The following is a 23,651-nucleotide window of genomic DNA, read 5'->3' on the forward strand; positions in this document are numbered from 1 at the left end:
TAATTATATCAAACATAATTGAGGTAAGCCAGCAGCACTCCTTACTTAAGTAAAACAATGGGGCCATCAGTATGACAAAGGACTTACACCTGGGAGTTTCTGCAGGATCTGCCACTTTCAGTGGGGCCAGGTACAGTTCAACATGGAGTGCAAATCCCCCCCAGAGAACTCCTTCATGCATGGGGCTGAGCTAGTGAACACCTTAATAGCAGGTGAGCATTGCTGGTAGAGAGGCTGTTTTTCTTCTCTCAGGCTCTGTATGCCACAGCCTCCACCTTTTTCTGCCCAAACCTCACCTCTCCTTACTTGCAAATTGTTGAATGGCACAAATTCCTCTTCCACCCTTGACTCTCAAGCCCTTTACCTGGCAGGTGCCCAGGCAGGGACAGGAGCTGGTGCTCATGGCCTGAGCTCTGCTGCCTCCCCATGGCATGGCCCCTATCCCAGTGCCACTTTGCCTGACCCTCTGTCCCCGTGCAAGGCCACACAGACATCCGTGTCAGCTCTGTTATCCTCAGGCAGCCCTGCAGAACCCTGTTCCTGTGGCCCTGCTTTCTAGGACTTGCACCCCTCCTGGGTGCAGAGCTGGGCAGCAGCAGGACTTGCTGTCAGCTCTCTGCCAGACTGCACAGGTCTGGGGGGGGTCTCAAAGGAGCTATGAAGCAGCCCCTGCCCATCCACCTACCCACAGCTCTCATCCTGCAGAACCCTCCACTTGCCTCCTGCTTCATCCTTTCCTCCTCCTCTGCCCTTTGCACTCCCTCACATTAGATCTCCTACTTTTATGGCTTGTTTTTTGTTTGGGTTTTTTTTCCCTCTCTTTAAATCTTTTCCTCTCTGCTTTTCCACCTCCTTCCTCTCCCCCAAAATAATCCAAACCTGTTCTTCCTCCCTTCCCCACAGGGCTGGCACTGCTTGTCCCTTCCCCACCATCTCCTCCCTGGCAGACCAGCTTGTTGGGGCCTTCCCAACAGGACTCAGGGCCACTTTTTCTTCTGTAGGGCATGACATGTTCTCCAGGGCCAGCAGTCCCCACATTCCCACCCAACATGGCTTCTTAGCTCAAGACTTTAATGGGTACATCAGGCTGGCTACAGACAAGCCATGGTGCAGCTCTCCATCAGCAATCTGCCTGCCTGCAATGGTTTTGGGGATGGGATGGAGTTGGGATCTGCTGGACCTCCTTGGACAGTGGCTGGTGGGGTTGGCAGCCAGCTGGCATGGAAGGTGACACTGTGGCAACAGGCACCCAGCCCCTCAGTGCCCTTGCACAGGGAACAGGGGCTGTCCCCAGTGGCACTCAGTGGCTCCTTGGTGGGTGGCCAAGCACCTGCACCCTGGGGCTGGCAGCCCTGGAAGGCATGGCTGGTGGGGACTTGGTGGCAGAGCTGCACAGCAGTGGCCCTGGGGGGTGACTCAGTTGTCACTCTGAGGTAGCAGAGGGGCTCTGCGGTGTCCCCATGGTGGCAGCTCAGAGGTGGCACAGGGGGCTTTGAGGTGTCGCTGCGGTGGCAGCTGAGGTGTTGGCTCAGAGGTGGCACCAGGGTCGCTGCGGTGGCAGCTGAGCTGGTGGTGGCTCTGAGAGGGCACTGGGGACACTGCGCACACCAGCAGGGCCCTCCCCCCCAGCCCCGGCTGTGGTGCTGCCCGACCCGCGCTGTCCCGCGGCTCCTCCGGACCAGCCCAACGACCCGCGGGGGTGGTGCGGAGCCGCCCCCTCCAGAAGGAGCCTTGCGCCCGCCCCTCACTCCCGTGGCAACGAGTGCGGCGTCGGGCGGACTGGCTCTGGTCGGGGCGGACTAAGTCCGGCCGGTGCGTACAGCCCGCAGGCACGGCCGGGCCGGGCCGTGCCTCCCCCGGAGCGGGCCTGGAGCTGCGGGCTCCGGGGAGGGCTCGGGGGCTGGAGTGGAGCCGCCCGGGTCGGGCCTGGCGGGAGGGAGGGCGCCCTGGGCCGGCGGGCGGGAGGACACGCAGGTGTAGGTGATGAGGGATCCCCGCGTGTTTTCAGGACAGTGGAAATGTCGGGCAGGGTCAGGATTCCTCAGGGCATTGGAAGTGGCTGTTGCAGAGGGTGGGCTCTGGGAGCTGCTCGTCTGGCGTTGCCCCTTCTCCGCACGTTAAACAGCCCCTGGGCTGCTGCTCCCGCACCCCGGTTTGATTCACTGGTGAAACAAACAGCAATGTCTGTTTCATTTGTGCTGTGCTTTGTAAATGAAGCAAATATTGTTGGATTCTCTGTCTCGGGGGCTGGCGAAGGGTCTTTCAGCACCCGCCACACCTCTAGCCCCCAAAGGTGTCGTTGGGGTGTAACGAGCAGACCCGTCACCATCTCCGTGTCCTCCCGTTCGTGCGGTGCTTTCCCGGGGAGAAAAGAATGCATTTAAAAACCCAGAGGAAAACCAATTTTGAAGCCCAGCGAATTGCTGGAGGGAATGAGCTGCTATGAAACTCGAAATTACTTTCAACTTTCTTTTTAAAGTAGAAGGGATTTGAAGAACAGGATGATGTTTAAAGCAGTTTGTTGGGAGTGCATCACCTGTCAGAGCTTATATTGTATGACTTAGATTATAGGAAAAAGGAATTTCTGCATGTTGGTGCCCATATGGTGTAGTAGCTGGGGTTCTGGCTATCCACAGATAAATAGATTTCAGATAAATACTAGATTTCAATCGGCGATTTTGCTTAGAGGTTAGATGATATTTAAACTACTATTCTCTTTTTCTGTTGCAATTTTTAGCAATTTTGAACCTTATTTGAAAGAAAAGAGTCCCATTTTGTCAAAGCTTTGGATCAAAGAATTGAAATAGAGGCAACAGATCAAAAAGCTTGTACCAGACATTGAGCAAGACATGTGGGAGTTTGACTTCTTGGATGTGTAAAGCCTGGATTTACTGAGAAATTGTAATTATAGTTTGCCACAATGACACACAGATGCTGTAGCTAATGTTGTGTCAGCAGTGCCATAAGAATATGCTCTCATTTTGAATAGTTCAGTTGAGCATAATACATTGTACCTGTTATATCTAGGAAACATGCTTTTCAGGTGTGAGAGACATGACTGAACTGCTGCAAAGATACGTGTTTCAACAGCCAGGGAAAGATTTTCCAAGCTTATTATAACTAGAGCTGGGACAGCTGGGTGCCAGGCAGATGTTTGCTGTTGAAGAGAGGGGGGATGCTCCCAGATGTGCAGTGGGGAGTAAAAGGTTATTGAGGCAGAGGAGCTGCAGGATGGAAGGTGTTCCCTTCCTTAAACCTTGGCAATGCATGCCAAGCTCTGCTGTCCAGGGATGAGGGTCTGGGGTCACCCTCAGATGGAGGGAGGGAAGGACAGTCTTAGGTCTACATGCTGCTCATTATTTCAGGGGTGTGGGAAGGCAGGTGGTGCTGTTGGTGGAATTGGAGGCTGGGAAAGAGTGAACTGCTCTGCAATAATCCCGTTGGCTCAGCAGCTATGCTGAATAAAAGAGAGAGGGTCTCTCTTCTCTTTTAAGCCAGCCTGGAGACCGTTCCTGAGAGCTGGATGAGATCACCAAACCACCTGCTAGCTGGTGCTGGAGCGAGCTCCCCACCATGCTCTGGGAAACCTCCTGCCTGGAAAACCTAGCCGTAATTCCAGCAGCCGAGGGGGCAGGAGAGTAGGATTCCCTTTATGCTTAGCAGTTCTCTCATATCTTTATCAGCTTTAGGGCACTCAGACAAGCTATTTTACTAATTTGGGGAATTGCTGGGAAAGCTTTTGAGGCCTGGTTTTGTTCTTTATTTTGGGTGATGTGTGTCAGGGTTTTTTTTGCAGGTGGAAACAGCAGACCTTCCCTCTGGGCAGCTAGGAGAGCATGATGGATGTTTTTCAACTGGACACGGAGTAGGGGTTTGTTTCATTTTGACATAAGTGCTCAGGAAGGACTCAGAGGTGTGAGGGAGTACACAGGGAACAAAGTGGCGAAGAATTAGGCATGCTATGTGCTGGCTTGGTACCCCCTTCCCCCATCTTGGAAATTTGGCTGCCATCATCATCAGCAACGTTATTTTGGTTTTAGGCAAAGATTGCCAGTCCTGCTACATTGTGAGTGGGCTCAGTCACTCACCCTACTAAAGGTTCAGGTGAACCTGCATCCTGGAGGTGCATCCTGGAGCTGACTTTTTTGAACTGGATAAGTTTAGGATTCTGGTCCTAAGAGGTAAAAGCACAGCAAGTCATGTTGCCACGTTGGCATTGCTTCTAGGATGAGGATGCTCAGGTGACATATCAGGAGAGGCACTGCGGGGTTGTTCTGCCTTGCTGCTGTTCTCTGTGCCGGTGCAGCAGGCACGAAAGAGTCCAGCAGTGATTCATCAGGAATCCTTGGATCTTGGCTGATACCAATCAATCCTGCTGGGCTGCTAAAATAGATATGGCCAGAGCATAAAATAGCTAATAAAAACAAAATCCTCCATGGAAAATTCATTCTTCAGGGTGTGAGGTTCCAGTTGCCATGCCAAAGCGAAGCTGAGAGGGGAGGAATTTGAGATTTTCTAGCTTGAAGGAGGGGAGGGGGTATTATTGATCTTGTCTCCCAGGTCTTTCCAATCTGTTCGTTTACTCCATTTCACTTAAAAGATTCGCATCATGGTAACCTTGATTTATTATCTGATTTCTTTTTGATTCAACCTCTCAAAATTGGCTTCTGGCTTGAACCTGCAGTAATAAACCAGCACAGTTATTCCCTCTTATCTCTGGCATGCATGTAATGCTTTCTCTGCTGGCTGTACCCAATTCATTCTCACAGACAGGCAGCAAGGTGAAATTTAGAAAAGATTGCCCTCTCTCATCAAGAGTATAGGACAGGCAGAGTTTTCACTCCGTTCAAGAGCAGAGCAGAGAGGGCATGGCAGGAACAGATGCTGTAGTGTTGTCTCCAGGTCAAGATGAGACTCCAGAAAGGTGCTTTGCCAGCTGTGGCCTGCAAGTCCAGGCAAGGTCCTTCCAGCACTTAGCTCTGGGAAGCTGGAAGACTCCAGTTGCAGAGGCTTGGCTTCCAGAAGTCAGCAAGACTGTAGCAAGGGTACAGACACAAGGCATTAGTCAGGTAGGTCTGGATGAGGAGTCTGGGTCTAGCCCTGAGCAGGAATTGATCAGTAAACTGTGTTGCCCTCAGAGTACCTTTGGGAGACACGATGTAGAGCTTTGACTCATAATTTATAGGAATCAGCTACACGGGTATGTGTACATCATTATATCAGCGCGTGTGTGTGCAGGCTGGAGGGGTTTGTGTCACTTTAGCTGTTCTAATTAGTTACAGTAGTCATCTCTGTGTTTAGACAGGCCTAAAATCAAGGGTTGCGTTATCCTTGTGCCAGAAGTCTGAGGTCTGCTCTTAATTGGTATCTCTGTGTGCAGAGGTTTTTATAAAATAAAGCTGTACAGCTGGGCTATTTGTCTGGACTTGCATCTCCCAAGGTGGAAGAGTAGAAGTTATTTGTGAGCTGAGATCACCAGCAAAAATATCCCCTGCAGGAAGAGAGAGAGGGGAGCTTCTGGCTATATTTTAATATGCGTTAGGTGATGCTTAAACATCTGTTGTGAATTATTTAAATGGAAGAGTAAGACTTACACCTGGGAGTAGCTGTGCTGATATCTTAGGCTGTAACCTACTCCCAATGGAGTCAAGTGTGACAAGGTTTTTAAGAGATTTGGGTGCAGCAAAAGTACTACTTCTCTTGTAGTCCCAGTTTATTCAAATTCTCCTGACAGCCTTTAGAATGCTGTCACAGATCTGGGAGGCCCCTGCTGCTTAAGGAAAGCAGCTTTTAATTCATGTACGGCTGGTTTTCCCCCTCCAAAATCCATATGGGAAAATAAAGCAATTTCTTTCCCCAGGCTTAGTGAGCCATGGAGTCAGCCACTGAGACCAATAGCCCCCAGGCCATGAAGGCAGCACTTGGTATCAAATCAGGGGATCGAACCTACCTTGTTACTCAGTCATCGCAGAAAGTCAAGGATATCCAGCATGGGGGAGGGTGTGTAGAGGTGCCAAATATACAGTGTGTGACCAGCTCGATGTCTTTCCACTTGTAGCAAGCCCAGAGTTTCTTCACAGCATTGTTCTCCTAAGAAGATGGAGAAAGCAAGGAAGGATTTGATTAATTTTGTGGGGAGGAGCCGTCCCAGTACCAGCAATGAGGCTTCAGGCAGGGACTGTAGTCCAGGAACAAGCTTGTTGCATCCTGAAAGCTCCAGTCAGGGGCCAAGAAAATATTCGGCCTCCAGACAAAACCCACTTTCTACTGATGTTCTGACTCCAGGATCCTCCAGTAGCTCAGGGGTAAGTGCAAAGAGCGATTCTTTTTCCATGACTGACCTAAAATGAAAAGACCAATGGTACACCTGGTATGGACATACATAGGTTCACTCCAGGTCCTAGCACTTCCTATTGATTAGGTCTTGACCCTTAAAAAGTGAAGCCATAAGGCTCATCCTGGTCACAGTTGTGCTGCCTTCCTCAGTAGCCAGATAGCACTGTCATGGTTCCCTGGGTTTAGGATGGTATGGCAGGGCAGGAATGTGGTTGTGACTGCAGGTGATATTTGGTAGTAAAATCTGAATGACTGGCTGCCTGATCAGCCCCCAGTCTGCATCTTAAGCTGACATCAGAATGCACTCTGCTGACAGATCCCCTGTCTCTGTGCACTGCACTGAAGTTTGCAGGTGTTTGTGTCTCTGAGCCCTTCCTGACCATTACTTACAGTCTAAGTTAACACTAAAGATCTGGTAAGGTCAGTCTTTCAGCCTCACTTTCTATCTGGACCTCTGTGACCCCTGATCACACTGTGCTGCAAGTGTACTCTGTTATCTCTGACATTCCCCTGAAATGCTGCATTCCAGAGTGCTTCTGCTGGCCCACACATGTACCGGTCTTTGCTGAGACAGGCGGACCTCGAGCAGCACACCCCGAAAGGTAAACACACTGGGAGGAAACGTGGTGGGGCAGGAAATGGGGCCATAACTGTAAAGTTTGCCTACAGTGGGCATGCTGGGAACTAGGCTGCTGACACTGGGTTAGTACTCTGCTTTTGTTCTTCTCTCAGTGCTCAGGAATGGTGCTGAGCTGCTTGAATATCCTGTGAAAGGTGAATTTCATTTAGAGGTGAAGGCAAGTGATTTGACTGGATGGTAAAACCATGCTCCCTTTTCTCCTGGATATATCCACTCCCACCAAGGTTCAAGGTGGACTGTGCTGCTGCCTATGCAAGTTCGGGTCCTGCTGCCAGAACACTGAATTTGCATGTGGTTTTATTGCATATGGAGCCAGCAATGGCCCTTTCCTGTGAAAATCATAGAATCAGAGAATATCCTGAGTTAGAAAGGACCCATAAGGATCATGAAGTTCAACTCCTGGCCCTGCACATGACAACCCCAAAAACAATCTGCCTAAGAGAGCTGTATGGATTTAGGTACCCATAGCCAAAATCGTGGTCTTCTCTCATTTGTTCGCTCTGCATCCAGCTGCACCCTAGAGCAGTTTGTTCTCCCTAGATGCAAGTGGTCTCTGTGTGTACAGCGCTGCTGATTCCACATGCTTACAAGAACTTATATCATGGATGCTCAAATATAGGAAAAGAGCATGGTTGAAAGATTTGCCAGGACTCTCCTGGCCCCTAGAGCACTCCTGGGGATATGGATCATAGACTGGCAGTGGGTGGGAAGAAAGTGTCTGTGTGAGAGAATTTTAGTCTTAGAGAAAGATGGGAACTGTATATACCACCTTCCTGTGCTTAGAAGTGACATTTATTTTCATGAGAGGACAAATGACTGCTTCCTCAAGTGAATCTTGACAAGCTAGACTTATCCTTAACAAGTGTAGACAGAACTCTATTTATGATCTGCTGCTTCTTCAAGGGGGAAGGAGCTATCAGGTTGGAAATGTAAATGCAAATGAAACACTTAGTATTGACATAAATAGTTGATAGTGCACAAAGTGCCATAATGGGTGGTGCTATGGATTTGGCAACAATGAAGTGACAAAATTCGAACAGCTGTGCTCCCTGACAACAAATGCAAATCAAGGCCATTCTGTAAAGACCCCAAGCAAGAGATGTGCACAAGGCTAAAGAGCTGCATTTTAGGGATTCCTCAGAATTATAATGTGTGCATGTTGGCATGGGCCATGCAAATGCTTAAGATCACATTCATGCTGGGCCAACTGCCTTTCCTAAGGGAGTGGAGTAGAGAGAGGGGAGCCAGTTAGTGGCCATTTCTTATAGTCTCTAAGCAGACAATGTACAGCTACAAGAGTTAAATCAGGGGCCATTTAAGAAGGACAAGGGAATCCTCTTAGAGGACCCTTCCTGTACCTGAGCATCCTGAAACATGTCAGGTTTCAGCATTATTGGCTGGTCTGCACCACTGCTTTGAAATCAAGGGTCACATCCATGACTCAAGAATCACATGGAGCAGAGTGAACAATTCAATTCAAAGCTTGACATTCAAAACACCCAATTACAAGCCAGAACCTTAAGTTTCTCCTTGGTAGAGTGTGAAAGTTCATCAAAGGAAAAGCTCTCACTCCACTAAAATCTATTTTTAGTTCAATGCTTAGCTCTGTCTAGGGAATAGTGCTTTTTAAAGCTCGCATGCAATTACTTAATTTAGGATAAGCTTCAAATTCCCAGTTTGCTGCTGTTGTATTATTTGCGACTTGTTTAGCAATATAAACAGTTTGGTTTATTTATGGGGCAAATGACATGGTTTAATTTCTGCCAGTTCTTGGAAATGTATACTTTTTGCTTAGTCCAAATTTCCATTGAAAACATTTGGCCAAATGGTGAGATTGTTAGCTGTTTGACTCAATTTTTTTCTCACACCACTGCTGATGTGAGTGGGAGGTTTGCTTGAGCAAAAGCTGAGGAGAGAGAGGTTTGTCCCAAGGCGTGAATAGAAACTTCAGCATGCAAAGATGACCCGAGCAGCTTCTTCTCCCTGCAATATTCTCAAGCCCTTTATTGGCACCTTGACCAAGTTTCTCCCAGCTACAACTGATTCTTGGTCTCAGTGCACCCTCAGGGAGGCAGTGGAAATCCCACCCATTTCTGAGGCTGAGGGAAGCTGTGCACTGGAGACAGTAACTTGCTGGCTATCATGTAGAGGGTCTGTAGCAAAGCTGGGAACAAAAAAGAGCTCTTTAGATCCAGGTCAGTGCTCTGCCTCCTAAAAAGCTGCATAACCATAATTCTCAGTGGAGGCGTCTTCTATGCTATCATTTTAATACTGGAAAACCATAATGACATATTGTAGCATAAAAAAAAGGTCTTTTTGTTTCTAATGTGATGTCTCCTTGATTTCTCTCACAAATCTAGTGAAGTGACTTCTGTAGATAACCCAGCAGACAGCAGAGTCCTCCTTAGGGTGTGAATGTAAAGCAGAGTGATGTCTGGTGGTTTCAGACATGTGTTTCTCTTTGTCTCAGTCACACAATTCAAGATGCCGGAGGACTTCAAAAGTGCCCTGAAGAAGCAAGTGGTTGGACCAACCACTGAGATCTTCACCGAATCAGATTTCCCAGAACAATCATTTAAGCCCAAAGTGCAGATTCCTTTTGAAAGACTTCCAGGACAAAGCCCTCGGAAGGTTGAAATAGAGAGGTAAGTAACCCAAAAGTGGCTGGAGGCACCATTATGGAATGGACACAGCACATTAGGGTGTTGATTTTTGCTTTCAAGATGTAGCATGTCAGAAGTCCTTCAGCAAATCCTATCCTGTAAGGCAGTGGTCTTCCAAGCAAGGTGTGTACGCATTGCAGGAGGTGCAAAAGACAATTCACTGGCATGTAGGAAGAAAATACTGTTTTTAAATAGTGTTTATTTCCTTTTTTTCTCATTCTTTTTTAATTTCTGTTTTTATGTATGCTCTATATGTGCATAATGTATTAGTACAGTAGTACATGTATATAATCTATAAATTGGAGTAAATGATCATTCTAGGCCCCTTCCAGCTGAACTGTTTTATGTTATAAATGAAGAAATAGACATGTGTGAATATGTTCTAAAAATGTTTCTACTGATAGGTGTGCTCAATTGAAAGTGGAGTTGTAGGCAAGGGAATGCTTCTGGACACATTAAGTGGTTATTTCCTCTTCTGATTTAAAACAGGAGGAGGCGGCTGTATCTCACCTTTGATATTGCTGAGCTCTTAGCCAGCAAGGGGATAGACTCCAATCAGCTGATGCCAAGGCACTATGACCCTGAGAATATTCCAGCGATTGAGGAGACAAAAGATTCTGTCTTTCCCATCTACCTCCCATTAAAGGTAAGAGAGCACGTTCAGAATTTATGATCCTTCTCATTGCTTATACCACAGAAGATTTCTGGGGATTGCAGGATACTTACCCAGAATTGACACAACAAGCAGTAAAACCAGGAAATGCTTTAGAGCCAGTTTGGGCCCTGAAGGGTCTCTACAAGATGATGGGCACTTCTGCAGGGTGCCCACAACTTTCATCAGAACTAATAGTCCTTGAGAATGCTCCTCACTGTTGTTTGTGTGTCCAAAGGAAAGATGTGTCATGTTTTCTTCAGTAGTCAGCAGTACTACTGCATGAAACCTCTCCAGGTGGTTGTCTGTACTGCCTAGGAAAGGGCTGGAGGTGCAGAGACTGCTGTTTGAGAGAAAAGTGTTGACCAAAGATCAGCACAGCTTTTGAACCTGGGCTGGTTTCCATTTTTGTAGCCCATTTAGGAACTGAATGTTAATTTTCCTGTCATGAAGTTTTGTACTGAGTATTTTCTTCTTTTTGAAGTAAATTTTAATTTCATCATGTCCTGGCTTTTTAGGTATTTGACAATTATGAGTATGACTGTCGTACTCCAGAAGAGTGGATCTCACTAGGACTGGAGTCAGGATCTTCTGACAGAAAGCCAGTGCCTGGAAAAGCACTTTTACCTACAGATGATGTACTTGGACATGGTAAAGCTTGAACGAGTTACTGCTCAAGCAAGGCAATGCTAACAGTTACTGGCCCATTCAGCAGAAGGAAGCATGTAGATTTTGATCAATGTAGCTCTGAGTAGCAGAAAAACCGTATCTCATTATATCTTGTTTTGACCAGGCTCAGACAGTCAGAGCAAGAGAACAGGGATCTCACTTACTGTCAGTTTTGCCCTGGACTGTTTCTACTCTTTTAGCCATAGCCTCTGCCTTTTTCCTTTCTGGTTTTGTGCCTGGAAGTCAGTACAGTCACAATTTCTCTTTATTGATATGTAGCTCGCTTCATGAATTAGTTAAATTGCACACAGTATGATCTGTCTGGATTTCACTGCAAGTCCAGGATCAGAAGACGAGTTCTGACTACAGTGAACCTACAAGTAGTAAATCTGGGCCAAATTAAGTGGTGTGAACATTGTTTTCCTATCAGTTGGAGCCTTCTTAGTGAGAAGGCCGCACTAAGTACAGTTGTACTGATGTCCAGTTGTGTTGCAGCTTATATCGACACATCTGCAGTAGCGTTAAAGCATAGGAACTGGCAGGCATGCTGTCTACAGCTCTGGGGCAACCTTCAGAGGCTTGACTGTCTGCAAACCCAAAGCATAAAACATAAGCTGTGTGTATGCTCAGGCAGCCAGAATGTGATGGCTGAGTTCTGCTTGCAGCTGTCTTGGGAAATGCTACTCCTGGTCATTCCCCAGGATGAATGGACTGTTCTGCGCACAGGTAGTCAGACCTTCTGGTCCCTGGGGAAGGTGAAACCACTGACAGCTGTGTAGTATCAGCACTGTTGCAAATTCCTGTGGTTCAGACCTGTTCTCAACTTCAGCATAATGCTCTCCTGACCTGTATCCATGTTAATATTGATACAGATACATATCTGTATAGTTAGCACCTCCCAGCATTTGAGAGGATCCTGAACATTTAAGAATTAGATGCCCTGGGAATGACCCAGAGAAATGATAGACTGGGGGAGAAGGTACAGGATTTTATGCCCACTCCCAGTTACAAGGACTTGTGTGAAGCGTGACACAGGGCTAGAGTCACTCATGGGAAAGGAGAATGGGATCCCCACATTGCCCATGTAGGTAATGAGGGTTCCTGGATCAAGGGATGAAGGAATGGAGAGGAACTGTGGGTCGTCCACAAGGTACACACAGCAGTAAAAGAAGGAAAATGAAGGGCTCTGGTATGTGAAGAAAGTTGCAAATTCTAATCTGTAAAACCTGAATTAATTATTTAATTGATCACAGCAGAAATTGTGTGAGATTGACTGAGATTCAAGCTAGCAAATGAATTTGACTGTAGCATCACCATCAGTAAACTCCATTTGCTGTAGACTCCAGGAGAATGGACTAACCCTGTTTTAATCCTTGATTCTCTCAGAGGACCCCAAAAGCCAGGAGTTGATTTATGAGTGGATTGATGTTGGTGTTCTGGATTATGACAAGGAGACAGAGCTCTACTTGGTCCATAAAACAGATAAGAATGGTCTGGTGCGGGATAAAGAAGGGAGACCCATCCTCAATGGAGGAATAACTCCAGAAGGTGTGTTTCAAATAAGGCCTTTTGATCCCTGGCATATAATCTGAGAGCCATTTTATTACCCATGCCTATCCTCGATGTAGATGGGAAGGACATCAAGAAGTCATTTAATTCCTTTCCATGTTATCACTCTTGACATGTGTCTGTTTAACCCGTCTGATAAACCTCCAGGGAAGAGACCTCCGCACCTTTATCTGACCCCCTATTTCAGGTTTTCCATTTGGAGACACCTTTTTTTTAATACATCTCCCATCTTTCCTCCATTCAAGAGAAGTGAACTGTTGGCCTTTCAAGGGAAATGTGGACAGATAAAGATGGAGTTCCCCCCTTATGGAAAGGTTTGCAGATGCTGCTAACTCCTCCTCATCTCCTGCTGTCCTCAACTTTGGTCCCTCATTCTGATTTCCAGTAAGCCAGCCCCATTATACTGTCTATCAAAAACCTGCTGTCAACTGCAAGCCATTCTGAGTTTTATTTTCCCTACAGATTCTTATAAGCTTTACCTTCATTTCCCAGGAAGAGCTCCACTGTTGCCATGTCAGTACTGGGTGCCACGAGTTTGCCTGATGTTTCTGGCTGAGGATCCCCAGGTGTTTGCAGAGCGCGTGGCTGCTGCCGACAAGTTGCGCAAGAAGACACAGGGGCTGCTCATGTATCACTTGTATGTAGACTGCATGCCCACAGAGGGACTAGACAGCATCAGCGAGGACAGCCTGCAGAGGATGAAGCTGTTGGCTATGCAAACTCCCAGACTGAAGGATGAGAAGAGGTAAAGCATCACGTTCATGTCTCGGCTCTCAGCCTTCAGTCCATAAACATTGTAGGACTTCATAGTGCTACAAAACAAGTCCCAGTGGTGGCAGATCTTGAGCATCCAATCACAGAGTGCGGATATTATCTGCCTCCCAGCCTATGCACATGCACACTGCTCTGTTGCCCAGAGTGTCATCAGAAGTAGGACAAGAGGCCCAGAGACACATGTACAGGGTGGATGGTCTGTCAGTGTCCCCACATGAAGTAGGTTTTGGATGCAGATCCACCGAGCCATGCTTACACCTGCAGTTAAGTGGCCTTCAACAGCTGGAAGGTTGACAAAAATGGCATGGCTGACCTTACTGTCTCTCTGTGCTTTCAAGGAACAGATCAGTCATTTCTATATCGATCTGCAGACCATCAGTTGTCTCCAGAGACCTGGCTTGTTGTCTGCTAGTGACTCTTCTACCTATTAACCTATTGCTAAAACAAATCAAACAAACATCTGCATGGGGGAAGCAAACAGAATAGGACATTTCCTCCTGGATATAATTGAGTATCTCTTTGAGATGCAGTTCATAATAGGAAGGCATTTTCATGTCCCTGGACTGATGAATCATGAGCCATTGGTGATGTTGCTGGGAATCAGCCGTGACTGATTGCCTGCTCAGAGACAGGAAGGTGTGAAGGGCTGCATGGTCTGCCAGCCTGAACTACAAAGTCAGTAATCAGTCTCTGCTTGTGAGCCAAAATACAGGGATAAAGAAAACACTCTGCCTGCTTGAGGTGAAGGGTGGTGATTTCCCAAGGCAAAGAGAGCAGGGTTTCAGCACTAAGGCACATGTTCTGGCTGAGGAACTAATGACAAGAGGTGTTCAGCAGGAGACAAATGAAAAGTCAGCTTGGATAGCCCAGCTTTTCCAGAACTGCCAGCTAGCTTCCTCAGTTCTTGGTTATTTCTCCTTCCCTCTGTAATGCTTCTCCCCAGTGGAGATTTTGCTTTGATATGAAAAGTCACTTGAGAAGGCTGCAGTCCCCACTTGCCTCTGTCATCAAAAGTCCAATTGATAGCTTTTCTGGCTGCTTGATTGTCTGCACAGTTCTCCTAATGTGTTCAGTAGTAGATGAGCTTCTGGGTTAGCAAATTGAGGAGGGAGGTAATGAAGGGTAGAGTTTTCAGTAAAACTACAGACATACTTCTGCTCAGACACAGTGGGTTATTAGTGTTTCTGTGTCTTGTAACAGCGTATCAGACCGTATGTCCAACCTGGAGGAAGAAGTGAGATTAGAGTATAAACACACCATGAACAGGATCAGCTTTGACAAAGTTGTCACTTCCAAACCTGAGGTGTTTTCTTACGTCACCCTGCCAGACAAGGAGGAGAAGGAAATACCAGAGAAAGGTAAGGAACACAGTGAAGCAGTTTGAATTTCGTGTGGTTATGGGCCATTCTGTCTTTAATAGCATTCGTAGTTTGCTGCAGGAACTCTCAGGTTCATGGTAATGATTAGGACTCATAAAGGGCAGGAGCAGGCAGTTATGAGGCTTTTGAGTGTATCTCTTCTTTTTTAGGATATATTTGTGTGTTCATGTTACCTCAGCATAATATTTACCACCCATCAGCTAAGCTGCAGTAACTCTGCTAGTGTACCTTTAATGTCACCAAGTGCTTGGCAGTGTGATTAGATGAACTGCCTTCTGGGACTGACTGCCTTGCATTTGCTGTGCTCAGCTGGGACCTATCTCAGCTGTGAAAGAGGGTGCAGGCTCTTTTAGAATCCCAAAATGGAGGAAAATGGCACTGTAAAACATGGGGTCACGTATTCTGTGTACTTCAAAGGCTGGAAGGCCTTGAGGTGGTTCACAAGTGGCCTCTCATAGATGAGGAGACTCAGCTGTGTCTTGGAGCCTCAGCATGAAGATTCTTCAATTCCAGTGTTCTTTCTCATGGAAACTTCATGAGCCAAAGCCTTGGGAAGGTCAAGCTCTAAGAAAGCCCCTCAACCCTTAATGGGAGGCTGCAGAAAGACTCTTCTGCAGAGCAGAGACTCTTTTATCCAGCTGTCTGCTGAAGCTGCTACATGATAAGGCCTGTGCATCAGTTCAGAGTCCTTTTCACAAGTGCTGTCCCAAAGGGAGCTGTACTCTAAATGAAAAGGAGCTGGAATGGCTGTTGCAGGCAATAACATTCTTTTTTCCGGTGCTAGGGCTCGTCTCAGTCCCAGACTATCCTTTTGGCAAACGACAAGCACATTTCAGCTCTATCTCACTCCTGAGCAGGCCGGAAATCATCCTTCTCCTTGCACAGGTGCAGGATGAGTGCAACAAGGTAGCTGCCATGTCTCTCTTTAACTCAAGCTTAACACAACTTGTCTCTTTGGAGGAGTTTGAAGAGATCCAGACCCAGACCTTCACTGAGGTGAGCAGAGGAAGTGTGAGGGTTGAACACACAGAGCAGCCAGCAGTGGTGTCAGTTGTATTAGATGCAGCAGCTGCAGGTCTGTTCCCTGGGAACTGATGAGCTGTCAAAGGAGACACTGTGCTTGGGGCAGGAAGGAATTTGCGTGTGCCTGTCAAATTTATTGGGATGTGGAGAGAATGACCTGAATGAGCCATGGCCCCCTGGTTAGATTGGTTAATGCTGGCCATGCTCTTAGTCATGTGTTGAACAGTGGCTGTAAAGGGCTGCAGCCCCTCTCTTCTCCACCTGGTTTCCACACAGATAATAGTCCTGGTTGGCACTCAGAAGTTTCCTTTCTTTTTCTTTATCTCCTCATCCATCCACCTGCAAGGCACAAGATCTTTGATTCCTCCTGAAGCACTCATGGGGGGTAGAGCTTTTCTATGCTCTATATTCTTTATGTGCTTAATTAAATTACTCTGTTTGCGATGCCAGCAGACAGAGTAGGACAAAAATCTGCAACTCTCTGGTAACTCTCACCAAAAGATCTTCGTGTCCTCTAATTGAGGGCAGCACATTCCACCCTGGATGTGGCAACATGAGTACCTTGCACAGGGTTGCACACTAAATCAGTGGCACAGACATGTGCTGGTCCTTCCCAGTCCCATGCTGTTTCAGCTAGGCACTGTTGTCATCCACTGGTGACTAAGGTTCTTTTATTGCACACAAACAGCAGCTGCCTGTGGAGCAGAAGTGACACTTGGTGGTATTTTAATAAATTAAAACTCTGCAGACTGCTGCTGCCCTTGGCTTCTTCTGCTCTTTCTCCTCGCTTGTCAAGAGAAGACAGCATTCTGTCCTTTATTTGCTCATCAAACTGTCTACACAACTTTTTGTAAGGGACCTTGACACAGGCAGCTCCACGGATACTTCTCTATAGAAAAGAGAACAAAAAGGAAACACTATGTATAAAAAGAAAGAATAGAGCATTCCCACTTTTTCATACCAGGCTTTCTTTTTGTGAGTCTTTTGTCAGTGAAGGAGATGTATGACCAGGTTCAGATGCCACGTGTGTGTGCATGGGTTTCAGAGCTACTGTTTAGCTGCCACAGCTGAGAGGACAGTTTCTTTTCACAGCAGAGAAAGGTCCAGCAGCCCCAGGTAGTAGCTCGCCTTGTCATACTGCTTTCCCATCAGCCCTTGGAGAGTTACTCAGCTTGGGTTTTTTGTTTTGCCCTAGGTTCAGATATTTCTCAAGGATATTTGGATCGATAACATAACAACTGCAATAAAGAGTAACCTTACAGATGCAGGCAAAGACTGGTTCAACCTGAAGCAAAGTAACTGGGATGCCTACCAGAGATCCAAACTGTATAAGCTGATGGAGCGCATCAGGTTCATGCTTCAGGACTCCGTGCAGTATCTGGTCCAGAGCTCGCTGATCAGCTTCACCCAGCTTGTGCTGGATGCTTGCCAGAGTGTCCTGAGTTGCTCAAAGGACATGGAATGGGGAGATGACCTCACCAACAGTCCCTACCTGTAAGAAAGACAGAAAAAAAAAGGGTGAAAAGAACAAAGAAAAGTGTAGTGCTATTGTCTTTCTATCTACTGTTCTGCAAGTGAACTTTGCTCTCTATGGGGGCTTTAGGCTGGGCTATTTCTCCCAGTCCTTCACCTGACACATTTCCCTGAGTATGGAAGAATGACACGGAGCTGACTGCTCTGTTGGTACAGCCCTCAAGCTGCTGTTAGTGATATGGGGCAGTCCATCAGAACCACAGTCTGCTGCTTTGATGTGCTGTTCTAAAGATCAGCCACCTCCAGCATTCTTGGGGGAGCAAATTATTACTGCTAGATTTTTTTCCTGGATGCCAGGAAGAAGAATGCCAGGAGGTATTCCATTCTTGGAGAAAACCTCAGAAGTAGGATCTGGCTTGGAATCTCTAATGAATACCAAATTTAGGTTATCACAGCACCTAAAATTTTATTCTTTTGGGTATTGATTGAAGGATTTCTGTCCTTCATGGTATTAAAAAAGGAACATTTAGAAAGAGAAAACTAGAAGAAAAAACAAAAACAAACCCTGCCACTCATATGAGGCCTTTTACCTTTAAATCAGTGGAAGTCTTGACACTGACTTCAGCTTATCCTGAGCCATGCTGCTCACATACAAGATTGGGAGATACTAATATAACTTCCAGAAGGTGCAGTTTAGGAGTGTATTGGAGATGCTGAATGTCTGGTTTGAAGAGCATCTGTAGTTTTTTTCTGTAAAGCAGCTGCAATCCTCAAGATAAGGTTATGACTTTTGGGAAATCTGGTATGTCATGATTGATGCTTCCTTCACTTTTAATAGAAAAGAGTTCTCAATGTCTTAAATTTAGAACACAGTGTTTCATACCTTCAATCTGCATGATGCAGTCCTCCTCTCCTCTGCTTTCCTTTCCTGCCCAGTAGGCATTTTAGTATCAGCACCAGAGCAATACAGTTGGGTGCCATTGTCTTAAAAAGCATCCCTGTTCTTTCTTATCTCTTCCCACCACAGGCCTCCAAGGAATCCACTCTTTACAACAGACCTTGTCCTAGACAGCAGTGGTGTTCTCTTCAGCCCTTCTATGGAGACCTTTGAGACATCCCTCATTTCTCTGTTTGACAAGGGAATCCTGGTGACTCACAGTGTCCCACAGCTGGAGCAGGTGAACTCTTCTGCACCAACGGTGATACAGCTGTGCATGTCTCAGTGCATTGCACCTCAGCATAGACATTCCAGAGCTTTAATTGAGGGAGGGAGGTGCAGAATGGGTAGTTGGGAATCCAGTTAAATTGGGCACAGCACTGTGTTAATGCAGTTCAATTGTGACAGGATTTCTTCAATCTCCCTAAACTTGTAGCCATTCTGTCTAGTTGCTGCATCTGCTGTGGTGCTGCCAGTTCTGTGGGCACATGTCATGAGCAGCCTGGTTGTCCTGGGTGCGTGGCATTTGGGAAGAGCAGACTAGTGGTGTCAGTTTGATGCAGGTCCCTTCTGCATATGCATCCACCTGCCTGTTACTGTCTCCCTAGGTCCTCCTTCTGTGGGGAGCAGGGACAACATAAAACTGGTATAACAATTCCTGGCACAATGTAGAAGGATAGACTGCACGAGTTTCCAAAGGTTCCACCAGTGATTGTCTTGCCTCTCTTCTGAGGAGGCATAGTTAGCTCTGCTAGTCCTGAAAGACCCCTCTCTTCTTCCAGTATGTGTTGGAGGACATGGATATCACAGGCACACCCTTGCTGGAATCAATGGGCTTGCATGAACCAGAAGTGGAGGAGCTACGTGAGGCTCTGCGGGCTGCCATCCAAAAGGCACAGATCCCTCTCCAAGCCTATGCCAAGAGATATGAGAAGTTCTTAGAGATAAATAACAATGACATCCAGTACTTCCTAAAGTAAGTGGTATCTGATAAAGCACCTTTGACCCAAATGGCAAGCTTTTGTAGAAGGTGTTGTATCTTGTGTGAGAATATGGAATGAACCTGTTCTGAGACCACGTGCCTCAGATGTGAGATCAGGCATCCATCAGAGGCAGCCTACAGCCATGGGTGATGGTCCATGCTTTTAGAGGACATTGATGGTGGCAATGAGAATTTCTTCTTGCCTCTGACAGCAGTCACATTCCTGTCATGTTTGTCAGTGTAATTGGAAATATTAATGCCCTGAAAAAGAATCACCCTATTTGAGAATCCAGTTAGCATACTTGACCCTGACCTCCTTCATATAGTGTCTGCTCAGGCTGATGACATTCTGTAGACAGTAATGTTTTCTTTTGTTTCAACCTCACTGTTTCCACTGCCAAAACTCTTTGCACCTATGCTGTCCTTTAGCCTCTGTTACTTTACAGGAATTTTATTTAGACCTCATGTTTTCTCCAAACAGTAGGAATGAAGGCCTTTTTCTCTTTTGTTTTTCCAGCTTAATCAATTTACAAATCCCATCTGACAAATTTCTGCCTCTTCCCAGAAAACACTGAAACGCCTGCCCTCCCCTGAGGGCTTCCTGATCTTGCCCTGTTTACACCAGTGCTGTATTTTGTCTCTCCCTCTCTTCTTGCCCTACTTCCTCTTTCATCTTTTTCTTTTACTCCTTTTCTGCAGCTAAAATATTCTATACTCTTATTCCACTCCACATCTATTGTGCTCTAAAACTCATTGTAGATTTGAGTCTGTTCCTTCCCTTGCTCCTCAGTAATGTTCCTCAGAAGGCATTGGCACCTTCTCAATCTGTGCTTGCAGAAAGTTGTAAAAATTCAGATAAATGCATGTTTTAATAACAGTAAATGTATGCCTTATTGATTTCATGTCTTGATCCTTTGGGTGGACGTGTCTGGATGTCCTACAAGCAGCCTGGATACTCAAATATCATTATAGTCTACATTGCCACTTTTTTTGCTGGTGTTTTTTTTTACAGAGACTATGAAGAGCAATTTCCATCTGCCCAGGAGGTGATGAGTATAGTAAAGAAATACTTGTCTGAAAGGGAGCACCTGGACAGCCTTCTCCCTAATTCTATTGTCATTGGACCCTTCCATATTGGGATACAATATATTAGGCAAAATCTGACTGAAAAATACAAAGTGCTTGCCACTTCCATGTTGGACATGCTGGCTGAAAGCCTCCATGTGCAGGTGCAGAATGTAAGTTATCTGGTTCTGTCTGTCTGTCCTTCTGCTTTTGAAGTCACTGTGTTTTTGTAAGATGGCCAAAAGACAGCAACTAAGGTCACATTAATGAGAAGATTTTAAAGATTGCTTTGGAGTGAATATTTAAAATTAAAACTAGAGGGAAGATATGCATACTCAATCAAATCGAATATTAAATATACTTAATAATTACGTGTCTGAAAACTGTAGCTCTTGGGATGAAATTCTTCAAGATGCTGCCATCTTATAAAATGGATTGAAAAGGTCTGTCTAGTAGCCAACTGGAAGGTCATTCTGCTTGCTCTGAGGATAACTGGAATGTAGACAGTTGCATCTGCCAGCCAGTTGTCTAAATCTGTGATTGCCATAATTTCTACGACCTATCTGCAGTTCCTCTTCCTGGTTTTTTGGCAGTCTCATTCCATTTGTGCTCAAATGAGATGGATGGAGAAAGACTGAAAAAGGAAAAGACAGAACAGGGCTATGTACTCATCACTCCAGACCACCTTCAGAATAGGAAGCGGGTGGGTCATGGAAGGTTTTCCAGCTTCTTTTATTAGCAATTAGTGACTTTTGGTTGGTCTTTTCTCTGCTGTATTCTCCTGCAGATCTGTGATGCATATGAAACTATCAGCAGCAAAATCCATGTCAAACCAAACAATATCGAGGAGCTGACAGAGCTGCGTGACTGGATGAAGGGAGTCCCTGAGCAGCTGGCTGTGCAGGAGGTAGGGCATGCTCTCCTTTGGACACAGGTACCAAGGCAAGTGAGGAGGAAATTTGTCAATGCAATGTGTGGTGTCTCAGAAGCAGAACTCCAGTTTTTTTACCTGGATGTCTTTGTGTGTAATGCCACAAGATTGCTGGCTTTGTATTTTTATAATTACTAAGATTTATATTTTTAAATACATATCGTACATATCATTAATTTATCTTTGCAAAACAAAATAGCAGTTAAAAATCTCGCCTAAGATACTTATGTATGCATTTTTCTGCCTTCATGATCCATTCTGCATTTGTGTGCTGAATAGCTGTCTTCTAAAAATGAAAGGTGTTTTCAAGAAAATCTTTCAGGTACCCAATGTTTATATTGCTGTTAATGTATTTCTTCTAATAGGACATTTTAGTACCGAGTTATTTCAAAGTTGTTTGAAGTGCAAGTCTTTTCCCAGCTGAACAAATGGGGAACAAAGGCATCAAGCTGTAAGCTGACTTGTCTATGCCAAGGAGAGAACCTGGAGGATAACCCGAAACACTCAATTTCTGTCCAGCACTTTATCTACTAAGTCACACTTCTTTTCATTCACATAGAACAGAGGATGATGATAGCATGATCATTCACAGAACAAGGGGTTTAAATCCATTCCCACTGTTCACACAGCACAGAAACAGCCCACATCACATTAAGCTTGTGTGACTAACACTCTTCAAAGGCACCTCATGAAAATGAGGTGTACACCAGAGTTGAAATCAGCATGGTCTAAAGGTATCTATTTTTTGTCTCTTTCTCTCACCCTGTCCAGGAACTGATTCGTGAAGTCATGGAAGATTACAAGGTCATGGAGGAATTCCTTTACAATCTTACTGAAGAAGATTTCAGTGACAAGTGAGCACAAGGCATTTCTCCCACTGTCAAAGTGGGACTCTTTGCAGCAATTACCATTCTCAGTGCTTCAGGGGCCATGTGTCTATCAAGGGCTCCTGCAGAACTTTTAAGTGTCTCTCAGGCTATACGAGCACTGAATTCTTGAAATGAAGTTCGTAGACAAGAAGTGTGAGTTCATGCTGCCTTCTGGCCTGGGGCAAGGCAAACCGGTAGCTATTAACCTGTTTAGCATAGTAAAGCCCTTTTCTTGGTGTTTTTTTTTGGTTTGGTGGTTTGGTTTGGGTTTGTTTGTTTTTTTTTGAGACATTTGCAAGGTCTCAAAGTGTACAGTTTAGTCTGTGTCTGAAACTAAATGAACACTTCCAAGATAGGTACACTCCCACAGTTCTCTTAGGAGTAGGAAAGAACTTGTATGCTTATTATTACTGCACATCTTCTCCGTGCAGTTTCCTCTTAGTTTTATTACTCAGATTGGGTCCTGACTGTGCCCCAGTAGCAGAGTCAGCTCTCAAACACACCCAGAAGGCTTTTAAACTCTGCTTAGCCCTGGAAGCACTTCCTCTAGAATAGGTCCTTGGCCTAGTGTGTCAACAACCTGTGTAAGTCTCTGCAGAGCACTCCTGGAACTAGAAACATGGGGTGCACAGGGCAAAAATCCCACAGAGGCTGCTGGAAAGCAACTCTGCCCTAGGACAGCTTGGCACAGGTGTGGCTGTGTGCTCACTGGTCAGACCTGGCACAGGCAGGACTAGTAGGAGATGGCTGATACCCAGGTTCTGGAAGAGGTGTGACCTTGCGTGTAGTGCTGCAAAACTTGCACCTGGCATTGCACACAGGCTAAGGAATCCAAATGGAGTCAGTAATGGATGTACAGTGGCTGAGCCAAACCTGCCTTGAATAAGCAGCCACTTTGTGCAGCCTTTCCTGGATCTACAACGCTCTCCCCAGGGCACTGTACAAAAGCCTTGCTATCCAGGGCTTCCCTGTATCTGGGTTACCCTGGCCCCTCACTGCCCTGCTTAACAGCAGACTGGCTTTTTCAGTAGCCCTGAAAAGCCATAAGCCAAGACTCTGACCCCATTTTCTTCAGTTCCTTGTGAAAACATTCAAAGACAGACATTCCCTCTGGATGCCAACTGTTATTTTGCCGTCTCCTAGCTTTTCAGCAACGAAGTGGATTTGTTCCTTTTAAAAAGGCCCTCCACTTCTCCCCAGCCCTCTCCAGCTGAATAGCCTAGTCACAAGGACTGCATATCAACAAGACAAGCTGGAAAAAAATGTTTTGTTGAAACCACATGTGTTTCTGTTGTTGTAAAGCTTCCTTGTTTGGTGGGATTTGGCTTTCTCATTCTGTTATTTTCAGCATTCCAAACATATGCTCAAAAAAGCTTCTCTCTCTTCTCTTTTTTTTTTTTTGTCATCTTCTGTTTCTTTTCTTATATCATGTGAGTGCAGGTGGGCTGCAAGTTACTGGCCACTGAAAATGTTTATGGAAACAGAGACTATTCGGCTCCAGCACACAGAGGATGAAGAGAAATTTCGCAAAGCACAGATCCTGGATCAGAATTCATTTCAAGACAAACTGAATGATATGCAGGTATTAAGCCCCTGACAATGAAATGTCCATAGAAGGGGCCCTAGAAGCTTTTGGGGTCAAGCAGGTGGGAAACTTTCAGATGAGGTTTTAGTCAGTTGAATTTTTAG

At 45.9% G+C, this 23,651-nt stretch overlaps 1 protein-coding gene across 1 annotated transcript in view; it reads left to right on the forward strand.

Annotated features, from left to right (window-relative positions):
* Positions 1–6,065: 6,065 nt before the first annotated feature.
* The window catches only part of DNAH1 (dynein axonemal heavy chain 1), a 68,967-nt gene continuing 51,381 nt past the window's right edge, over positions 6,066–23,651 (forward strand). The window contains exons 1-16 of the mRNA XM_071549726.1: positions 6,066–6,305; positions 6,866–6,938; positions 9,447–9,621; positions 10,129–10,285; positions 10,810–10,942; positions 12,347–12,508; positions 13,022–13,274; positions 14,504–14,661; positions 15,467–15,678; positions 16,901–17,199; positions 18,206–18,356; positions 18,898–19,091; positions 20,110–20,335; positions 20,950–21,069; positions 21,865–21,947; positions 23,403–23,544. Coding sequence (XP_071405827.1) covers positions 6,099–6,305; positions 6,866–6,938; positions 9,447–9,621; positions 10,129–10,285; positions 10,810–10,942; positions 12,347–12,508; positions 13,022–13,274; positions 14,504–14,661; positions 15,467–15,678; positions 16,901–17,199; positions 18,206–18,356; positions 18,898–19,091; positions 20,110–20,335; positions 20,950–21,069; positions 21,865–21,947; positions 23,403–23,544 — 2,745 coding nt within the window. The 5' untranslated portion in view covers positions 6,066–6,098. The remainder of the gene's footprint in view (positions 6,306–6,865; positions 6,939–9,446; positions 9,622–10,128; positions 10,286–10,809; positions 10,943–12,346; positions 12,509–13,021; positions 13,275–14,503; positions 14,662–15,466; positions 15,679–16,900; positions 17,200–18,205; positions 18,357–18,897; positions 19,092–20,109; positions 20,336–20,949; positions 21,070–21,864; positions 21,948–23,402; positions 23,545–23,651) is intronic.

This window comes from Pithys albifrons, chromosome 3, assembly GCF_047495875.1.
Source record: "Pithys albifrons albifrons isolate INPA30051 chromosome 3, PitAlb_v1, whole genome shotgun sequence".
In the NCBI taxonomy this organism is placed as follows: domain Eukaryota; kingdom Metazoa; phylum Chordata; class Aves; order Passeriformes; family Thamnophilidae; genus Pithys; species Pithys albifrons.